The sequence below is a fragment of the Scleropages formosus genome, chromosome 24 (assembly GCF_900964775.1).
Source record: "Scleropages formosus chromosome 24, fSclFor1.1, whole genome shotgun sequence".
NCBI lineage: Eukaryota > Metazoa > Chordata > Actinopteri > Osteoglossiformes > Osteoglossidae > Scleropages > Scleropages formosus.
In genome coordinates, this window is record NC_041829.1 from 7,192,817 (window position 1) to 7,211,812 (window position 18,996).

General features: G+C 47.7%; 1 protein-coding gene across 3 annotated transcripts in view; it reads left to right on the forward strand.

The window, feature by feature from the left end:
* Positions 1–6,902, forward strand: part of LOC108936376 (voltage-dependent calcium channel subunit alpha-2/delta-1-like) — a 112,200-nt gene extending 105,298 nt beyond the window's left edge. For all 3 annotated transcript variants that reach the window (XM_029248772.1, XM_029248773.1, XM_029248774.1), the window contains 7 exons: positions 766–918; positions 2,154–2,206; positions 2,533–2,588; positions 3,323–3,449; positions 4,783–4,895; positions 4,984–5,066; positions 6,660–6,902. In XM_029248772.1, coding sequence (XP_029104605.1) covers positions 766–918; positions 2,154–2,206; positions 2,533–2,588; positions 3,323–3,449; positions 4,783–4,895; positions 4,984–5,066; positions 6,660–6,779 — 705 coding nt within the window. In that variant the 3' untranslated portion in view covers positions 6,780–6,902. The remainder of the gene's footprint in view (positions 1–765; positions 919–2,153; positions 2,207–2,532; positions 2,589–3,322; positions 3,450–4,782; positions 4,896–4,983; positions 5,067–6,659) is intronic.
* The last annotated feature ends 12,094 nt before the right edge of the window (positions 6,903–18,996 follow it).

Below are 18,996 nucleotides of genomic sequence, written 5' to 3' on the forward strand. Positions count from 1 at the left end.
AGTAAACGGGTCATGTCATTCTGCAGCTCTGATCTCAATGAATCATAAGTCTGTTCATAATGGACGCACGCTGACTGACATTTAAGACTCATCAGCCTAGTTTTCATCATTATTTCCAGATACGTTACTAAAAAAATGAAATGATCATGCCATCGTTTGTATATCTGCATATTTTTATTGTGCCTTGTGTGCCCTTGCAGTATTTTTTATGCGGAATTTAATATAAAATGTAATCTTCACATGAATGCAAAAAGGTCAGATGTTGCGCAATCCAGAAGTGAATATAAGATTTTTCCGCTAATTGGTCACATGAGACCAGGAACTGATGTTACCTGCAATAGGGGCCTTTGTTTTACCTTTTTCTTTTACCTTTGTTAGTTGGAACAACATTTACATTTTTGTGTACCTTATTTAAAAAAAAATAAATAAATACATTGTAGGAAGATTATCGGGATTCATCCATCCTGCGTTTTATGCACCTACTCGAGCGATGAACATCGATGCATCAAGCGGAAAGTAACAGACTAGATTTACTTAAGAATCACATGTCCGCAGCCATGTCTCTTTCTCCTAATGTAATGCACAAATTGTATTTTCGCTGAGATGTACGTCGCTTTGGAGAAAAGCGTCTGCTTAATGAATAAATGTAAAATGGAAATGTAACATGTATAATGCATTTTTTTCTGTGCACTGTGAGCGGGACTGGTAGCGGTCATACACGCGCATACACACGCCTTGTTCCGGTGTCGTCCTTGTCCCTTGCAGACCGGCCGCTTCTTTGGTGAGGTGGATCCCATCCTGATGATTAACCTGGTGAACACCTCCTTGTACTCTTTCAACAAGACCTATGACTACCAGTCCGTGTGCAACCCAGAGCGGGAGAGCAAAGCGGCAGCTGGCCTGCGCTCCGTCTACGTGGTGAGGCCACCAGTCCACACACACCCGCACATGTAGTCCTCCTAGGACAGCCTGTTCGGCATGATCGTTCCGGAACATCACAGCCCAGTCCCCCCCGCTGCATCCGGAGTTTGAGGAAAACATCACACTTTTAATTAGGAGCAGGACCGTTGTCTGTGGTTGAGCTCAGTTCTCCTCCTTTAAATAGCGAAACAAGCTTGTGTTGCGCAACGTCAGTGTGTTTAACCAGAGCGCTGTGACCGGTCCCTGGTTCTCACACGATGACAAGGTGGGCTCAGGTGTGTCCAGCTCAGTAGTACCACTGTTCCTCAGCTCACTCTGCTGGGGAAGCAAGGTTAAAACTCAGGACAGGCAGACAGCAGGGAGTTGGACGTCCAAACGCTGGCCTCTGATTTGTGTCTTTGTCTCTCGTGCTGTCAGTCAGGCCCCCTCGCTCTGCACTTAATGTATTTATATATTTATGTACTCTGCAAGTGTGTGTGTGTGTGTGTGTGTGTGTGTGTGTATAAATTTATACAGGGACAGCAGGTAGTGTAGTGGTTAGACCCACTATCCCTGGACTTGGACATTATGATTTTTAATCCCACCTTCTGCTGTGATGGTCTTAGCTGGAATTGCTCCAGTAAAATGAATCTGCTATGTGTGTGTGTGTGTGTGTGTGTGTGTGTGTGTGTAGATCACTTAAAATTGTGAGTCACTTTGGAGAAAAGCACCAGCGAAATGAGTAAATGTGAATGTATGAAGTCATATCTCAGGATTTTTCAGTGCCGGTGGTACTGGTAGCGAGATGTGGATGTGTGCGTTTGTGCGAGTGTATGCATAGGGTGTGTCTCCTCCTCCTCGCCATGAGACACCAGGTTTCTTTCAATCACACACAGCAAGTATAGTAAAGTAAATGTTCAGATACAGTTCAAGAGTATTCCAGAATATGCAAGCATCTACAGCACCAGTCAAAAGTTTGAGTACACCTGGGAACCTGCACGATGCTTAAATGGGCCAAACTGGAGAGAAGAGTGAAAGAAAAGCAACCTGGAAGTGTCTTGCAGCTCTCTGGGATTGATGGGTGGATGGATGGATGGATGGATGGGTCAGTGGATGGATGGATGGATGGATGGATGGATGGATGGATGGATGGACTCCAGCAAACACACTCACACTTTTGACTGGCGCTGTATGTTGGATGCATTGTTCTGTTTTTTGATGGATAGTCTCAAGCTCTTGTTTGTCTCCTACAGCCCACAGTTGCAGACATCCTTAACATAGGCTGGTGGGCCACCGCAGCAGCTTGGTGAGTGTCCTCGAGACCGGAGGGACATCATGAGTTTGTCTCCACACGTGGGCCAATGGGGAACGGCACCAGTAAAGCCGGCTTGCTGCTGCTGACATGCGACAGTGCAGCGGACCCCAACACCGATGATGCCGTTTTCTTATGAAAGCTCATACATCTACTATGGTGTACAAATGTAAAGTGTGAGAATCCCCAGATCACTTCTGCAAAAGACAAAAACTGTACTAATGGCCACTCAAGGTATAATAATCGTCACCTTATTGAAGTTTTTTGAAGTGATTTATTGTGTTACTATTAACTTTTTTTTGTCCCCCCATCTTACCTAGGTCAATATTGCAGCAGTTGTTTGTTAGTTTTACGTTTCCCGGTTTCCTGGAAGCAGGTGAGTTTCCTAACAGCTCATCGGGACTCCTGAAAACAGCTAGTGTGCAATCCTGCAGCCGCTTGAGCTGCGCTGGTTGTCAAAAAAAAAAAAAACAAAAAAAAAAAACGAAACGGGATATTGGTTTCTATTGTTCTGTAATAAGCTCTGGTTTTCATTATTGCTTCGTATTTCATCTTTTTATAGATTTTCTAGCATTTCAATAGTTGTAATACCAGAGCTGTCAAAGTGACATTTTATGCACGACCCATAAAATGTATGTATTTACTGCAAAATACAAAATGCCAAAGTCTGTCGTGTTCAGTTTGCAAGGTTTTGGTTGAAACGTACATTCAGGTTGCAGCTGCATTCATAAATAAAGAAATAAATAAAGTGCGCCCCTTTTTTATGAATATGTTCAGACACATTTCATGCTCGCAAGGCATCGAACTTTAATGTCGAGCAGACGTGTTCTGCACTTGTGGCCGCAGACAGATGTGTGGTTTGCATCTTTTGCGATGAATCACCGATGGCCTCGAACCACAGGGACGGGACCCCCCCCGATTTCTCTAATATGTGTCTAGCGTCCGCAGCCGTTACGGTTGTCTAAGTGGACGTTGGCCGTAACGGCCTACACGAAGCCTGCATGTGTCTTGCATGGTGTTCTGTTGACTGCCCCTGCAACATCCCCGCACCTGTCCTACTGTGATTTTACCCCAACCTACCTCACCGGCACCCCACCTTGCCCTCCACAGCGGACCCGGAGGAGGAGCTCTCCGAAGTGCTGTCCAAGGAGAGCTGCATCACGGAGCAGACCCAGTACTTCTTTGAGGGCAACGAGAAGTCCTTCAGCGGAGTGCTGGACTGTGGGAACTGTTCCAGGTTAGAAGTCCTGAGCAGAGCTGTTGGGGGGGGGGGGCCGCATGGGTGCGTTGAACACGAACAGGGAACGGTCGCAGGGGGTCACGCGGTGCAGAATCTGACCTGTCGGCCAGAAGGCGCGTCAGCTGTCGTTGGGATCGTCTTCTTCCCTCGGCCCCGACAGCGGCAGCGGTCAAAGAGACGCCTGGGGCGGAAATGTCTGGAATGCGAGTGTGTAGGAGTGATGTAAGGGCATTGTTCTTCCTCTGCTTCCTGCGGTGTCGCTCATCGCGGTGCGCTCGCTTCCTGAAACCAGACCTGCTTCCTTCGCACGCGGAAGTAGAGAACCTTGGAAATTTTTTTTTTTTATTCGGCGTAGACCGGTGAGGGTGGGGGTGGGGGTTGGGAGGGGGTGAGCGCTGTGTCACCAGACACTCCATCAAACACGTTCCTAAAGACATTATAAATTTTACGTGCCGTGAACTTCACGCAAACGCACTAAAAGGGACTGGGGACTGAAAGCGGGACATTTTGAACTCCCCACGTGCAGCGTCGCTCCGGTTGTATTTCTTTCCTCCACTTTGACAACTTCGGACACGTAAACTTTTACGGGCGCCATAAAGTAAGTGCCGGCGCGGAGCCGGAGCGCCGCTCTCGCTCACCTAAAGGTGCGTAATTTAATCTGCGCTCAGCACTGTCCCTGCCTTTCGTCCCACTTCGTTATGGCAAATTTGCGCAGGCCGTGGATTATTACGATCAAGCTCATATATATTTCTCTCTCTATATATTTGCACTATATACATAAATATATATATTAATATATGTATAGAGAAAGAAAGAGAAAGGCATCGTTTTATATATGTGATAAATCTATGAAACATTCATAATAATCCTCATACATATACTAACTTGTATGAGTAACTTTGTGTGTGTATTAGAGAGGTTAAACCCATGGATTCTGGGGGCAGGTGGTGCAGCCCTTCTGTCGACTCATGGGGGAGATTCATCCTGACATTGACCATGAATACCTTGCATCGTTCGGCCAAACTGAAGACCTCGTTTGTTTATTTCCGCCAGCAGCATAAAAGCCGATTTTCACATTCGCTCGAGATGCAGACTCAGGGTTGTTGTTGGCCATTATTTAATTGATGCCTTTCTACAATAAACTGCGTAAACTTCGACCGTTTGCACAGCGGGGTGATTTTTACTCCATCAGTTCAGGGTAGTAAATAATTTCTCGGCGATGAACGGTGCCCCTCCACGCCCTGGCGGTTCGTGACCGGACCTGTATGGTTTCCCGGGAAGCGCGCTCCTCGGTTCGGACGCGGAACGCCGCTCTGCGTCTCTCTTGCAGGATGTACCTGGCCGAAAAGCTGCTCAACACCAATCTCGTGTTCCTCATCACTGATGCCAAAGGGACCTGCTTATCGTGCGACCCGAAACCGCTGATACAAGCAGAGCAGCTGTGTATCCTTCCGCGCCGCAGTACGTACATTGCGCATCGTTATATATGTAATATGATTACGATGAGATTTTTCCTGAATCCCAGCTTCAGCCACGGGTCCCGACCCCTGCAAGCTGGCAGAGAACCCCAGGTACAGAAAAGGGCCCGACGTGTGTTTCGACAATGACGTCAATGTAAGTCGCGCTCGAAAGAGGGACCGGAAAGCGAACGTGTCGATGAAACCGTGCACTTTAAAGGCGGGAGTTTCCTTATACGTCAATACATATCGATTGCATATTAATTAACTCCAGCTGAATATTGTCTTCTTATTAACATTCACTGCGAACGTAGCTTTATACTCCCCGAAAGATGGCTTGCGTTGTTTTTGTTCTACTTTGTACTTAGGTATATATTCAGCTTTCACACATTAAGACCGCAGATGTTGATTTTAATGCATTTTCATTTTAATTTGTAGGCGACTTCAGTCTTTAAGACCGATTCCGGTCCTTCTGCGTGAAAGCTGGCCGCTTGCTTGCGTGACGTGTGTTCTGGGCGGTCTCTCGCTCTACTTCTCCTTCTCTTGCTCGTCTCACTGTTTTTGTTTCTGCTCTTTTTTTTTATCATAGCAGTGTAGATCTGGCATCATCATAATCAGGTGTACAGCCTCTCTCTCTCTCTCTCTCTCTCGCTCGCCCGCTCTCTCTCTTTCTCCTTTGCTCGACAGTAGGAAGCGATGTCGCTGCATGATGTGCTCATGCCCTTTTCTCTGTGCCTTCTCCCCGTGCTGTGCTCCCTTCCCGCTATTCCATTTGCTACTCACACCCCATTACTGGTAGGATGAGCCTATGTGCACCACCAGTCGAGGCCCCGCCTTGGCCTCCACGCCTATCGTCATTTTACTGCAAGTGTTCTTGTGGTGTCAAGGGTCAGTTTCATCTCTTTCTTTTTGCTGTGTGTGTCCAAGAAGTCCTTAGATCTAGCTGAGTGTGTGTTTGCGTGTGATAGAGTTCAGATTATTATTATTATTATTATTACTATTGTTATTATTATAAACATTGTTACATTATTATTATTATTGCCATCATTGTCATTATTATTGTCATCTTTGTTATTGTTATTGTTTTAGAGATAGTAAGAATAGCTGTAGGATCGGTAAGTGTTGTACGTGTTATACATTTGATGCAATGTACAGCAATTGTGCTCTGGTTGAATTCATATTCAGTTAAATGTGCGTTTGTGAATGTTTATAATAGTTTGTTTTCACGTCTAGCCTGCTGAACTAGTTGCTGTGTGTGAACAGTAGTGCCGCCCCCCCCCATAGCCCAGTGTGAGGTATCCCAGTGCAGCGTGTTGGTCGAGAAGATAGAGCAGGAGGACACTGGGTGCTTTACTCCAGTGTCAGCAGTTAAATTTAGTGATGTGATCTCGTCCCAGAGCTGCTTTCTTTGGAACGAGAGCAGCGAGCGGCAGATGCGCTTCCTGGCTTTGCGCGGTGCCGAGCAGATCGGGCCCCGCTCTCCATTCTGGCGAGCTGGAGGCCAGCTGTCCTCTACAGAGGACATCGCGTCCCGTTGAACGGCGATAACGGGCTCTGCCTCCGTGGCCGAGCTCCCAGCATTTCACCTGCGGCGTGTTTACTTGAAGAACCCCAGATCCTCGTCAAGCGAACGCGATCCAGGTTCCGCGTGCAGAGTCAGGTTTAAGCTCCAGGGTCAGTTTGAGTGTCAGTGGCGGGAGGAGGGCGGAGGGACGTGTCTCTGATGGACTTTCTCGCATCCCGGCGACAGGAGGATGACTCTGACTGCGGCGGGGCGTCCGGCCTGAGCGCGTCGCTCTGGCCCATGGCGGGTATCCAGCTGGTCCTCTTCGTGTGGCTCGCGAGCGGACCGAGCCCCTGCCCGTCGTGACGGCCGAGCTGCGGGACGAGCACCACCGAGACGCGTACATTTCCAATCCTGCCAAAATTTTCTTTCTGAGGTTCTGCGTTGTTGGAAGGAGGGGGGGGGGGGGGGGGCGGGAGGGGTGAAGAATTAGAGGCGACACCCAAGAGAACGGCGACTCTCCGCACCCCCGGGGTGAGGGATGGGGGGCCGCTACTCATCACGCTGAAAATAGAGGGGGAAAAAAGAATGAAACCATCGGAAGCCAAGAGTTCTCATCGCCGTGGCAACAGAGTCGACAGCCTTATCCTGCAAAGAGGAGAATTAAAAGAAAGCTGCTTCATTCATGTTAGTTTTTGGTGTGTCTCATTAAAAAAAAAGTAAATAGATACTTTATACTGCCAGAAATTTCAAATGTGGAGGGGGAAAGTTATGCCATACTCACATTATATTATATTATTTTTGTAATTTCTTCATTTCCATTTTCTCGTGGCTTTGCTGTTGCGATGGGGCCGGGATGCGGAGCCTTGTCCCCGCTGAGCCGTGCGCTGCGGACGTGCCGATCGGCAGACTCTGGTTCGAGACAATGAGGAGCCAACCCCGGCATCACTCGTGGCGTATGCAATATGGTTGCGACTCATTCGTGACGCCCGCTTCCGTCTCATGAGGCGACCGCTGATCCCTCGAGCTGCCGAGAGACCCCAGCGGAGAGACCTGCGAAGGGAGACCGCCGCGAGGCCACGCGGAGCCCAGATTCCTCACCTTCGCGGTCATGCAAGGTCGCGCTTCCGTTTCCATGCAACTTCCACCTTCAGAGCCGGCCGACTACTTCACGTACATGGTCATTACTCTCTTTTTACAGTAGCCCTGTGTGTGTATTTATGTATGTGTGTATTTATTTAGTCTCAGTATGAAGTGGGTCTCTGCATGCGACTGCATTTGAGTTGCTTGGTTTGATTTTTGCTGTGATTTGGGATGCAGAAATAATGAAACGGGGTATTTTTCAGTGTAATGTCTTGAACCGCGGCGTGATAGGCACCTGGCGTGTGGGACTTTGGACATGCGAAGAAAAATGGGCAGTTCGAGATATAAATGGGCTCCCAAACAGCCTGTCTGCATGGCAGTGTCGGGGAAGGGGGGGGGGGGGGTTGACTCTGTTTCTCACTGTGTGCGTTATCACTGTTCACCGTGTTCTCAGCATCCTGACGGAAACATGGCTTGTTGTGTTAAAAGTGAATTTATGGAAGAGGAGATGTGTCTTACAGTGATCCTCCCTGTTACGAAATACATATTTATACTTTCCTGCCGTCCTGGGGATCTGCAGGAATTGCATCCAGCGGCGCAAATAAAATCATCCCAGCAAGTCAGTCTGCATTTAAACGGATCAGACTTTCACGAGATTTAAATTAAGACCAGATCCACTAATCCGTGGACGCAGTTCGGCGCTTTTTCGGCCCGTTGCTTCGCTTAGTCGATTATGCCGCGTGTGACGACACTGGAGGGGGAGAAAAAACTTCTCTTTATTCAGAGCCCCCGATGACAGCAGATGTTTTCTTGTTTTAATCTCAGTGTAATATTTATGTCGTTAAATGGCTCCGCCGCTGCGTTCATGCGTAAACATCTTTTTCTGCATTAAGGGCTCCATCCTCTCTGCTTGGAATGAAAGGAGGAGCCCTTTTCCGGCCATGTGCTCCGGTCGCCTTTAAGGGGTTCGGGGGCTCTGATTCCGAGCCACGCTTCGGGACATGGCAAACGCTCCTTTTGCGTCGTACATGTGAGTATAGTCAGAAGCATAGCTTGTCGTGCGGTCCGTTTGCTCCGAACTGAGTCTGTCGCTGGAAGGGAGAGCTGAGCTGAGTGTGAGAATGGCCCAGATACCCCCTAGGATGTAGGCACGGGGGGGGATGCGGTTGGGGGCCATTTATTACCTCATGTGAACGTGGAGGAACAGACACAGGAAACCACGCAGCGCGGTCCCAGGCGATCGGGAACCATTCGGCTCAGTTCTCCTTTGAAAGCGGCGTAGTCGTCGCACCCACATCTGCGCCTTCGGGATCCGTTTCCCCTTCTATTTGCCTTCCTGATAATTGTAGAAAGCAAAATTGGGAAAATATTTACACGGTGCATTGTCCCCCCCCCCATTATGTTAATATACAGCGTACAATAGGTACGCGCTGGGAACGGCGCTGCGTCGAGGTGCGACGGGTTCGCGCTCCTGTCCGGCTTTCAAAGACCCGCTCGCGCACCCGGGTCAGACGCGGCCCTTAGAATAGCGCCGTCACGCGCCGCGGCTCGGGGGTCCCCCTCGCGCCTCCGCTTTCTCGGCCTCTCTTCGCAGCGAACGCGCGCTCGCGACGTATTTTGTTTCACGCTTCCCGAAAAAAGTGCCACCGGATTCAATGTTTTGTTCACGAAAACCAAAAAAAATGATGTTAGGAGCGGCACTCTACTGTACTGTACTGGCAGTTTCCAACGACACTGTAACCTTACTGCATGACGTGGCATAGTCACAGACCGTGAGACGACAATATATACTCCTACGTAGGTATTCAACAAAGTATAACACAGTGGATATTATATAAAGCCTGCGTTTTTTATGGATCAGCTCTACTGCCGTTTTCCTGGACGAGACAGCATTTCTTTTTTAGCTCGGAATCGAACCTCCTCTGACACCGGGGACGCGGCCCCGAAATAACAACAATATTTACTGCTTGATTTCGATGTGTAACACCGGACAGCGGATATCCATAGATTACAGGTGTAAACAAATTGGATTTGTTAAACTGTGCAGATCAGCCTGGAGTGGAAACGCCACTTTGGATGGAAATCCATGTTATCTGGAAAGATTTTAACAGCAGTTGATTTTTTTTTTTTTCTTTTTTCTTTTTCACCTCTCCCCTTCTTTTTTTTTTTCCTAATTGTTGTTTAATTTCATAGATTTCTTTCCTGTTGCTAAAAATCAGATGCTGTCACTTCAGGAACCGATACTGCAATGTGATTGGAAGTGTTTCTTGATGCTATTGACGCTCTTTGTGCAGACTGTCGGGGGTCGTGCTTTTCTTTTTTTCTTTCCCCGGACTGTTCTACTGAGAATGCTCTGTGTGTTTTAACCGGGGGTCTCGCTGGCCAGCTGGCCGCCCCCCTCCCCCCTTGGTCTCCCTTGATTGTGCTTTACTACATTACACTTTTGTGGAACTTGACTAGCCTGAATCAAATTTTGTATAAATTTGTACAATAAAGTTATTAAAGAAAAAAGGAAAAATGTTTATAATCCTAGAAATGTGTCAATTATTGTGCAAATACAGTATATTCACAATAAAATTTTATTGTTATTACTAAATTCCTGGGCTTTCATTGCAGCGCTGGCTGCCGCTCTTGTTTCTGCAACACTTGGGTGAAACGCGGTCAGGGTTTCAACGGCGGCCTCATCTCAAGCCTGCAATGGGTCTGAGTGACGAGCCGCATCCATCCGGTCCCTGAAAGTCACCAGGCTGTGGAAACCAACACCATCCATGACACGCGTTTCCAGTCCAGACGGACCTCGTGCTTGCCTCGAGTCCCAGGACCAGGTCACATCGATGCATTTGCCCAGTGGCCTTCGCCTCCAGTGCGCCGCTCTGGCCCCTGCTCACGTGTGCTTGAAGGACTCGCGATGCGTGCGTTTCTCACGTTACCTTGTTTACACTTCCGCAGCATCGAAAGTCTACTTGAATCAATATTTGTTTTCAATCTTATAACGGAAGCTTTCGAAAGGCGCCGAGTGGCCTTTCGGAGCCGAGGAGCGCCGATTGTCACGAAATTACATCCGTCTTGGGCAGTGCTGCAGGAAATTGGATATAATTATAGCAGACGAAGGATTATTAAATGTGATGGTCTGTGTGTGTCTATTTATAAATTTAAATATTGCACACGGCCGTCCGCAATGAAAAGCATTAAGTGCCAATATGCATTAGATGAGGCGGTTTAACTTTTGCAGACCTTTTGGTTTAAAATGTAATGAATGGTACTGGGTGATGATGGTAAGGGGTGGGTAACATTCTGAGCGCTGGTGATTTAGTTTCGCACCAGTTGGCTTTTCCCCTTATTCTGTAGACTGGTCATTGTTGCAATGCTGCAGGAGATGTTTAATATTGCTATAGGTGGGCATCGTAGTGAAGAGAGCTGCCGCCATGCAGTCAGCGGACCCAGGTTCGAATCCCACCTCCTGCCGTAGTACCATGGATCAAGGTACTGACTCTGACGTGATAAGGTAAAAATCACTGTAAGTAGCTGAGCACCACAATTTACTTTGGAGAAACGTGTCTAGATAAATGTAAAGTAAACCTGTACACCAGTAATTAACGCATTGATAACTGTAAACTCTCTGCAAGAATATTGCTAGGATTTTCTCACTGGTAAATAGGGTCTGATAGACCAAAGGCTTTGCTGGCTCTGGAATGCCCACACAAGAAGCTGGCAAATCGCAAGGTTCTTAAGGTTAATACAAGCATGAAGGAGCTATTTCCTGTTTTCACTGCGTGCTCCTGCCAGCTCCAGAATACCGCTCACCCTGAAGGATTTATCGGAGTTCCTACAAAAGCCCTCTGTGATTTATGTCCAGCGGGAAAACATCTGAAATGATCTTCCTTTTATCCTAACAAGTAGGTTCATCATTAGGGAATGTCTGTGGGCCAGGCCTGCTTCGCTGGTTTTAAGAGCTGTTCCAAAAGTCAGGCAACCGCCTATTCCAATGACATGACACAGTCCAGATACCAGACTTCCAGGTTCTGCTGTCTGTTAACACCCAAGGATGGCTGCGTTCTCCCGTTTTCTTGATGTTATCTGCCTGCTCGGCTGCTACCTTGGAAAGAAGCCAGTGCACTCTGTGGTGTCAGAGATCATGACCCGTGGCCGTTGTAAAATGATATCTGTGCCGGGGGTGCAAGGTCATGCCCTCTCACATCTCTGCAGCGTCACCACATGCCAATCTTAGCTAATGATCAACAGGAGTTCAAGGGTTTGGGGGCTCTGAATCAGTATGTAAGGGATGCTAAGGTGAAAACTGTATTGTGTTGGATGGTCTGTTATTGATGGAACGTGGATGAACACTGCATTGAGTCTCCCAATATGAGTGCTAGGATGAACACTGTGTTGAGTAGCCCATTACTGATGGATGCTACAACAAGGGTTATTTTTTGTGTTGAACAGCCCATTTTTAATGGCACTACGATGAATATTGTGTTGAGTAGTCCTTTATTTATGGGTGTGAGGGTGAACATTGTGGTGCGTTTAGTACCCTATTATTGATGAGTTCCGGAATGAACTTTGTTTCTGATGAAAGCAGAATAGCTTTCAACACCTTTACCTGCAACACAATTGCGTGGAATATAGAATGACACCCTGTAAACCTCCATGGTTGCATCACAGCTCCAATTTAACAGTCAGCTGGTTGTTCCGTTTTCTCATTTAATTCAAGTTAAAACATCTGCAGACCAGCACCGGTCAACAAACCCCCCAGTGAAAGTTCCAGGTTGTGGGATAGAAGGCCAACGGTGCACGTTCTCTCACCACCACATTTATTCTAGTTAAGCTCAGCAAGGGATCGGGTTTAAACTACGGCACGCGCTCCTTGGGTGATCCACCAGGAGAGCTCTTTGGTCACCACAAATCATACCCTACCATGTGCATACGGTCCCACATTTGCCGTCCTATGCCCTGCCCCTATTTGCTGCTACAACTTCAACTGTACATGTAGTCAATGCTATAAGTTATTATTTTCCTTCCAAAGGAGTGATCAGCCATCGACACAACTCGCTATGCTCCCTTCACGTCTTCGCTCCCAAAACCAATACCAGATTGCCTTTTTGACTGTCTGTCAAAACGTAATCACATTTCACCTCACACGTCATCTCCCTGCTGGCAAACAGGAAGATGTGAAGACAGCGCAGTCCATCTGTTATGCTGCTTGATGGGAGAAATTGAAAGCACTCTTCTTGCTTTTATCAGTAAAAACAGTGCTAGTGGTTAACACAATTAATGGAATGCTATGCTGTTTTACATCACTTCACATAAGCTATTTCTTTCAGTTGTTAAATGTGGATTACAGCTTCCAAATAAATTAGACTTCACTTTTGCCTCTAATTGAATATATGCAGCAGATCGGCTGTAGAGGCCTCAACTGCGTCATCATCCAACACTCCTTCCTGATACCTGAGTTTCTCGGGAATTGCCTTGTGTGTGAAACCAATGCGCGCGCAAACAAGAACCAGCTACGGGTCTTCCTGGACAGCACAGAGCTGAGTCAATGGGATCTGTTGGTTTTGGAGCAAGACCCCGGCGTGGGTGGAAACGGTTTGGATCCGAGACTGGGAAGGAGGGGGAAGAGGCGGCGGCAGACAGGAAGGATGTTCATGACTCTCACTGAGATGCGCACTGGATTTCTTCTGCTGCAAAGTGGCAGCAGGGCGACGGGGAGGCCGTCGACCATGTTGCGCAAACCATCCGAGTAATTGCAACCAGGAGGGGGAGTGCCAGGCCATGTAACCCCATCTTTTTCCAAGTAAACAGGTGTGTGGGACGACCTTTAGAGAAGCACGATGCCTCAGACTCGCACGACAGGCCAGCTGACTCTCGTGTTGGATATGCAACAGGCTGCGTGACTTAGCTCCCGCGGTAGCAGTTGCAAAAGTGCGGCGACTCCCCTCGTTGACTCTCTGTGGCTCACGTGACTCTTCGAGACGCTCACCATTACCGCGATCTGCCCACGCACGGTAGGCCGCAAATGTGTTTTCCATTAGGGATGGAAGGAGAGGAGCGCTCCAGGCGGCGCCGCATGCGATACACGGAACCGGTAGCACGACTGGAAGGAGGAGTAGTCGCAGTGCAGTGCTCCATTACAGGGAACAGAGTAAATTACAACAGCTAAGTTAGGGGTTAGTGCTTTCATCAAGGGTATTAAAGCAAGAAGGGGGATTCAAACCTGGGACCTCCAAGTCCAGAGGTGGCGGCTTCAGCCACGACACCACCTGCTTCCACCTTCAGGCGTCACGCATAAATCATTTCTGATTATTTCGCAATGTCTCGGAGCACTCTATGTTAAATTGTACGAAACCGGCTGAGTTTTGTAAAATTCTGCTTCGGTACAACAGCAAACCCGTGTTATTCTTTAGTTGAGCCAGAAGAGATTGACGTGCGATTGTCCCAAGAAAACAGTTCCAGACAAATAATTTAAAATGTGTACTTCGAAGCATGTTCAGAAATGAAAGGGGGTCGGTATCAGGCTGTCGCTGAACGTCCGACGGTACCGAACCCTTTGCGTCCTGCTGCAGTGCGACATCCCGCTGTTACTCACCCATGTTAGGCAACATAAACACAGACTGACGTCATGTGAAGAACGCTGGAAAATTCAGATTGGTGATGCACGAGCCTGCAATCCAGTAACTCTTATTTCCTGTGTTTCACTTGTATACATATGAATGTCTAAAACAGGAGAAACTCGCATTAAAATGTGAAAGTATGCAATAAACTTTGAATCGGTTGTGATACTTCAGTGGTTTCCAGATGGTTCTGTGGCGCCCTTTCAAAGGCACACCGAGTGAAAATAGCAGACTTTGGCCTTGATGTTCCGATTAAAGCTGTTTACCCAGAAGGTACATACGGAATGAATACGGAACAGAAACATTACGGATTTTACATGTATATGTATCGCAAATGTTTTCTGCTCTCCTATTGCACGCGTTGTGCTTTTGGCACATGCTGAAAGAGTGACATTTGAAGCGGTTCCGTGTCTACAATGCGGAGCTGGGTAAGTAATTTTGAATACATGTTATTGTGATAATTTATTATTTCCAGCAATGGCAACCAAAGGAGCAACTGGGATAGCGGGTGGTTTGCGTGGAAGACGTTGCGGAAAACCGCGGAATATCTCGCCAAGATGCGGTGCTTCTTGCCGCCCCTTGACGTGCGTCCGAATGCCCTCCCCACCCCGGTCCGCCGCCGCCGCAATCTCGATCCTACCCTCTGGGCGGTCACCGGAGGTCAACCCAATGTTCAGGTAATTTGCTGCTGCGGTAACCTGACTCCGGCCCGGGGACCCGCGAGACAAATCGCTTCAAAGGTGTACGAAATTGTGCAGAAACCCCCGAGGCTTCCCGTCCCTGAGGCACGGCTAATAACACCACCCCGAAACAAAATGAATTACGCCGTTTCCTTGCAGTGACTTGAAAGTTTAACACCGGGAGAGGGCTGCGATTTATTTGTTGCGTTCCGTCACATGTGGCACGAATTAGGCGGCAACGAGAGCTCGGCCGTCCCGCGGCTACAACACTGACGGTATTGTTATGTGGTTTTATCGTCCGTAGGGCTTACCCTTGATAGGCCTCAGATGGCCTGTCCAGGTACTTAACTCGAGTGCGCTTTTCTGGAGGGAGGGCGTAGCTATATACATTACCGGGGCTGTTCTTTAAGAGGTGCCTGTCATCGGCAGGGAGGGGCGCCGCCGCCGTCGAATTCGCTTTCAGGAGCTCGTTCTTGAAACGTCCTCCACCTTGCGCTCATTATTTTTCACTGCTCTGACAGACCTGTGTTCCTGTAATCGTGGGCAATAATAAAAAGTGTGGTCCTGACCCTATCCAAAGGAAAGGCTTTTGAGGACGTCGACTAATTGCGTAAACTTTCAGAGTCGCGGTACTGTTAGTGACAGAGTTATGGCACGAATTCAGATTAAACGGCACAGATTTATACTCCAGAGTTGACTTTTCATGGTTTATAATAAAGTGAATAGACTTATTAATCAAGTGAAGCTTCACTTCTAGGCAGTTTTTCTTGGACCCCAGTAGTTGTGCTGTAGCATCAGAGCAGGGTTCCTCCTCTGCCACGTCCTGATTGCTCCTCGCACGGCCATCACAGCCATCGCGGAGGACTTTAAAGGAGGGTCTGACCCCATGGTTCTCCGTTGAGTCTTGTGTGGTGTGCACTTGCTCACCGGGTCTTTTAGGGTCCATCTATGGGTATTCTATTGCTGTGGCCTATATATACAGTAAATCATCTGTCACTGTAAATGTACTCTGCACCTGAGTCCACCACCATCCTTTGCTTCCCTGTTGCTAAATGACCGAATTAAGTATCACTATTTATTATTGTTGTTGTTGTTATTAACTAGCATTTAGCTGAGACCTTTGTCCAAGGTCATTTCCAATCTTACATGCCCTGCCTCAGATTCCTTCGAAATTATTCACCCCTTTCTACAGCAGAGCAACGGAATACACTCATGATACATCATTACACATTTTGGGAAACTTTAAAGTCAAAATTTGCCTGATGCATATCTTTGGAGTGTGGAAGGAAACCGGAGCGCAAGAGACCCAGCGTCTGCAACAAATTTCCCATAAGCAAAGCATCACTTTATTAATGATTGTTATAAACCATTAAACATGAAACATGCAGACGTACGCACAGACCGAGCTGGGATGAAACTCGCAACACGTCGTGCAGCCCAAGCTCTGTGAGGCTATCGTGCCACCCGCTGCACCACGCTGTAGTTAACCACAAAGCCCCAGAAGTACCTACGCTGTTCTTGAAATACGTTTCAGTGCCTGCACGTGTGACGTTAAGCTGTGCTGTAGTTGTGTTTCTGCGTAGGGTTCTGTTCAACACGGTTTCTCAAATACCTGCACACCTGCTCCCTGTTTTCCCTTTCTGCAGCACATGACATAAAGACTCGGATATCTTGATCTATTGCTGGATTTTTGTTCCCCCCCAGTTTCTCTGAGCAACTAATGATACACGCTGCTCTCTTATCCGTTTCCAGGAGGTAAGTAAAGGAGTGTGTGTGGGCACCACCCTGGAATTCCACAACTGGACAGAAGTATATTTCACACAATGTCCCGTGTGCTGGAGGTACAGGTCACTCTTTGTTGCCATAGTAACGGACCCATGTAGGGGTGAGGTGTTTCTTTCATTGGATTCTAAACCAAAGGAAGGTGCTTAACTGTTGATGACTCTTGCCAAATATGATGAGGTTCACCACGATGACCGACTTGTCCAGGTAGCACTCCACTGCCTCGTGTGGAGACCTGTCCTCCCCTCTCCACATCTGTCTGTTGCCAGGGTGATGCAGCAGAATTGTAGTTTGTCAGAGGAGGGTGAGGAGAAACCAGGCTGCTGATGGTTAATTGGTAAGTTCACTCCATCCATTGAGATGCAGTGCAAGATTGCTGTATTTCGTCTGCCCATCAGCAACTTCCCAGTGATTAAGATGCATGAAGGAAAGTCTCGAGAACGTTTCACTTGTTCGAAACGCTGAAACAAGAGCACTGATCTAATTTGATCACTTATTGGCTCAAGGGGAAAATTTTGCGCAAATAGACTCCATGTAAGTGTGGATTTTATGGACTTCATGATGTGTTTCTTTCTAGGGGGCTGTTAATTTCTTCCCCCGGGTGCCCAGATGTTGGCTAAGGAGCCCTAGTTAAGCCTGACTCTCAAGGTATTTCTCCAGGTTACAGTGTAATTTAGTAGGACCAGCGGTGTGGTCCCGTCTCCCAGTTAAATAACATAGTTCCATCTACTGTAGATGCTCGCCATTAATTGCAGCACATCGAACGCATTTCATATAACAGTATATTCAGTAACTCATATTATTACACGTAGCCGCGTGTTCTTTACATAAAAAGCCCGTGGGGCCGGGTGAAGGACGTACCATGAAAAAAGCAAAATGGGGCAGAAGGTGAGGGATTGGTGCTGAGGGGGAATTATGTCTTTGCACCTTCCCAAAAATCTTGGCACCGACATCGGGTGTGTCAACGCGACTAGGGGAGGGTGGTTCCCTTCACGCCTGCAGCCCCCGTCAAGCAGCTGAACCCGTGGAAAACAATGGGATGGAAAGCATGAGTGGAACTGGACTCGACAGCTCTGCGCCTGCCCTGTTCAGGTGTGTTTAGCAATGCGTTGAGTGTATAATTTCTTTGCCAGGCGCAGCGTCCTGGCAAATTGAATCACGCTGTCCAAGTCTCGAAACTAACGTGGTAGGGAAGCAGCGGTTGGAGGACGTCCAGAACACGGAGCACGGCACGGGGTTGTGTCCTTTTATCGGTCATCGATGGCATGCCTTTTTTTTTTTTTTTTTTTTAGGAAAATCTTCACCGCTTTGACGTCACAGAGCTCTGGGAGTTTATGGAAAAGGTGACGCATAAATTTTTCTGTCGCAAACATTTTTGTTTGTTGCCTCTTCCAGAGGAGCTTATATTCGGGGCTTTTAAACAGAAATTAAACACCACAAGTGTTGTTGTTTACTCAGCACTTTCATAAGGTCCTGTAATTTTACTCATGCAGAAATGGATTTTACCAGTGTAAAATCAGCATACTGCTCAAGTGTACAAGAGCAAGACCCCCAAGACCCCCACCCCAGACTTTAAGGGGCAACTTTTGCCTTCTGAACAGCGCTGCTTCTGCCTATTGTGTTGCACTTAGTGTGTTTATTATATACAGATTTTAGTATTAGAGTTTATGGATGTATGTCTGTGTATAGGATATACAGACACACACACACATATCATCTGAAACCACTTGTCCCATACGGGGTCGCAGCGAGCCGGAGCCTAACCCGGCAGCGGAGGGAGGGGGAGGGGACACACCCAGGGCGGGACGCCAGTCCATCGCAAGGCACCTCAAGCAGGATTCGAACCCCAGACCCACCAGAGAGCAGGGCCCGGCCAAACCGGCTGTACCACCGTGCTCCCCCTAGGATATATACATACTTTTTTAATTTTTTTTCACTCCAAATTGCAGCTTTCCATTGTGAATCACTTTGGAGAAAAGCATCAGCTGAAATGTAAATCGTGGCAAGAATTATTGTTTACATAATTTGAAGTGTTCAAAGTCATGCTAAATAAGTCCCTCATATTGGAATAGTAGGTTGAATTTTACACATTATGTAGAAATAAAAAGAAAGGAGAAGATGCCTTGGTTGTTAGAGGAGTTTGCCTCATGTGGAGGAAATTAAAAAGTTGACAAAAGTACTGAGGCTTATTCCTTGGTTTTTGGAGTTGAACGAACAGACTTTCTGCGAAGATGCAGAAGTGGAGATGGACTCTGCTTTATAGCAGCAGCAGGGAGGGAGGGAGGGAGGGTTTAACAGCGCCTTGGAGGAGGGCTTGTGATGCTCCGGACTGGTGCTGAGCAGGGGGACGGGACTTTTCCGGTAAGGGGGCGTCTCTGCCGCTCTCAGGGCTTAATCACACGGAGGAGTTCGTGGGGAGACCAGATC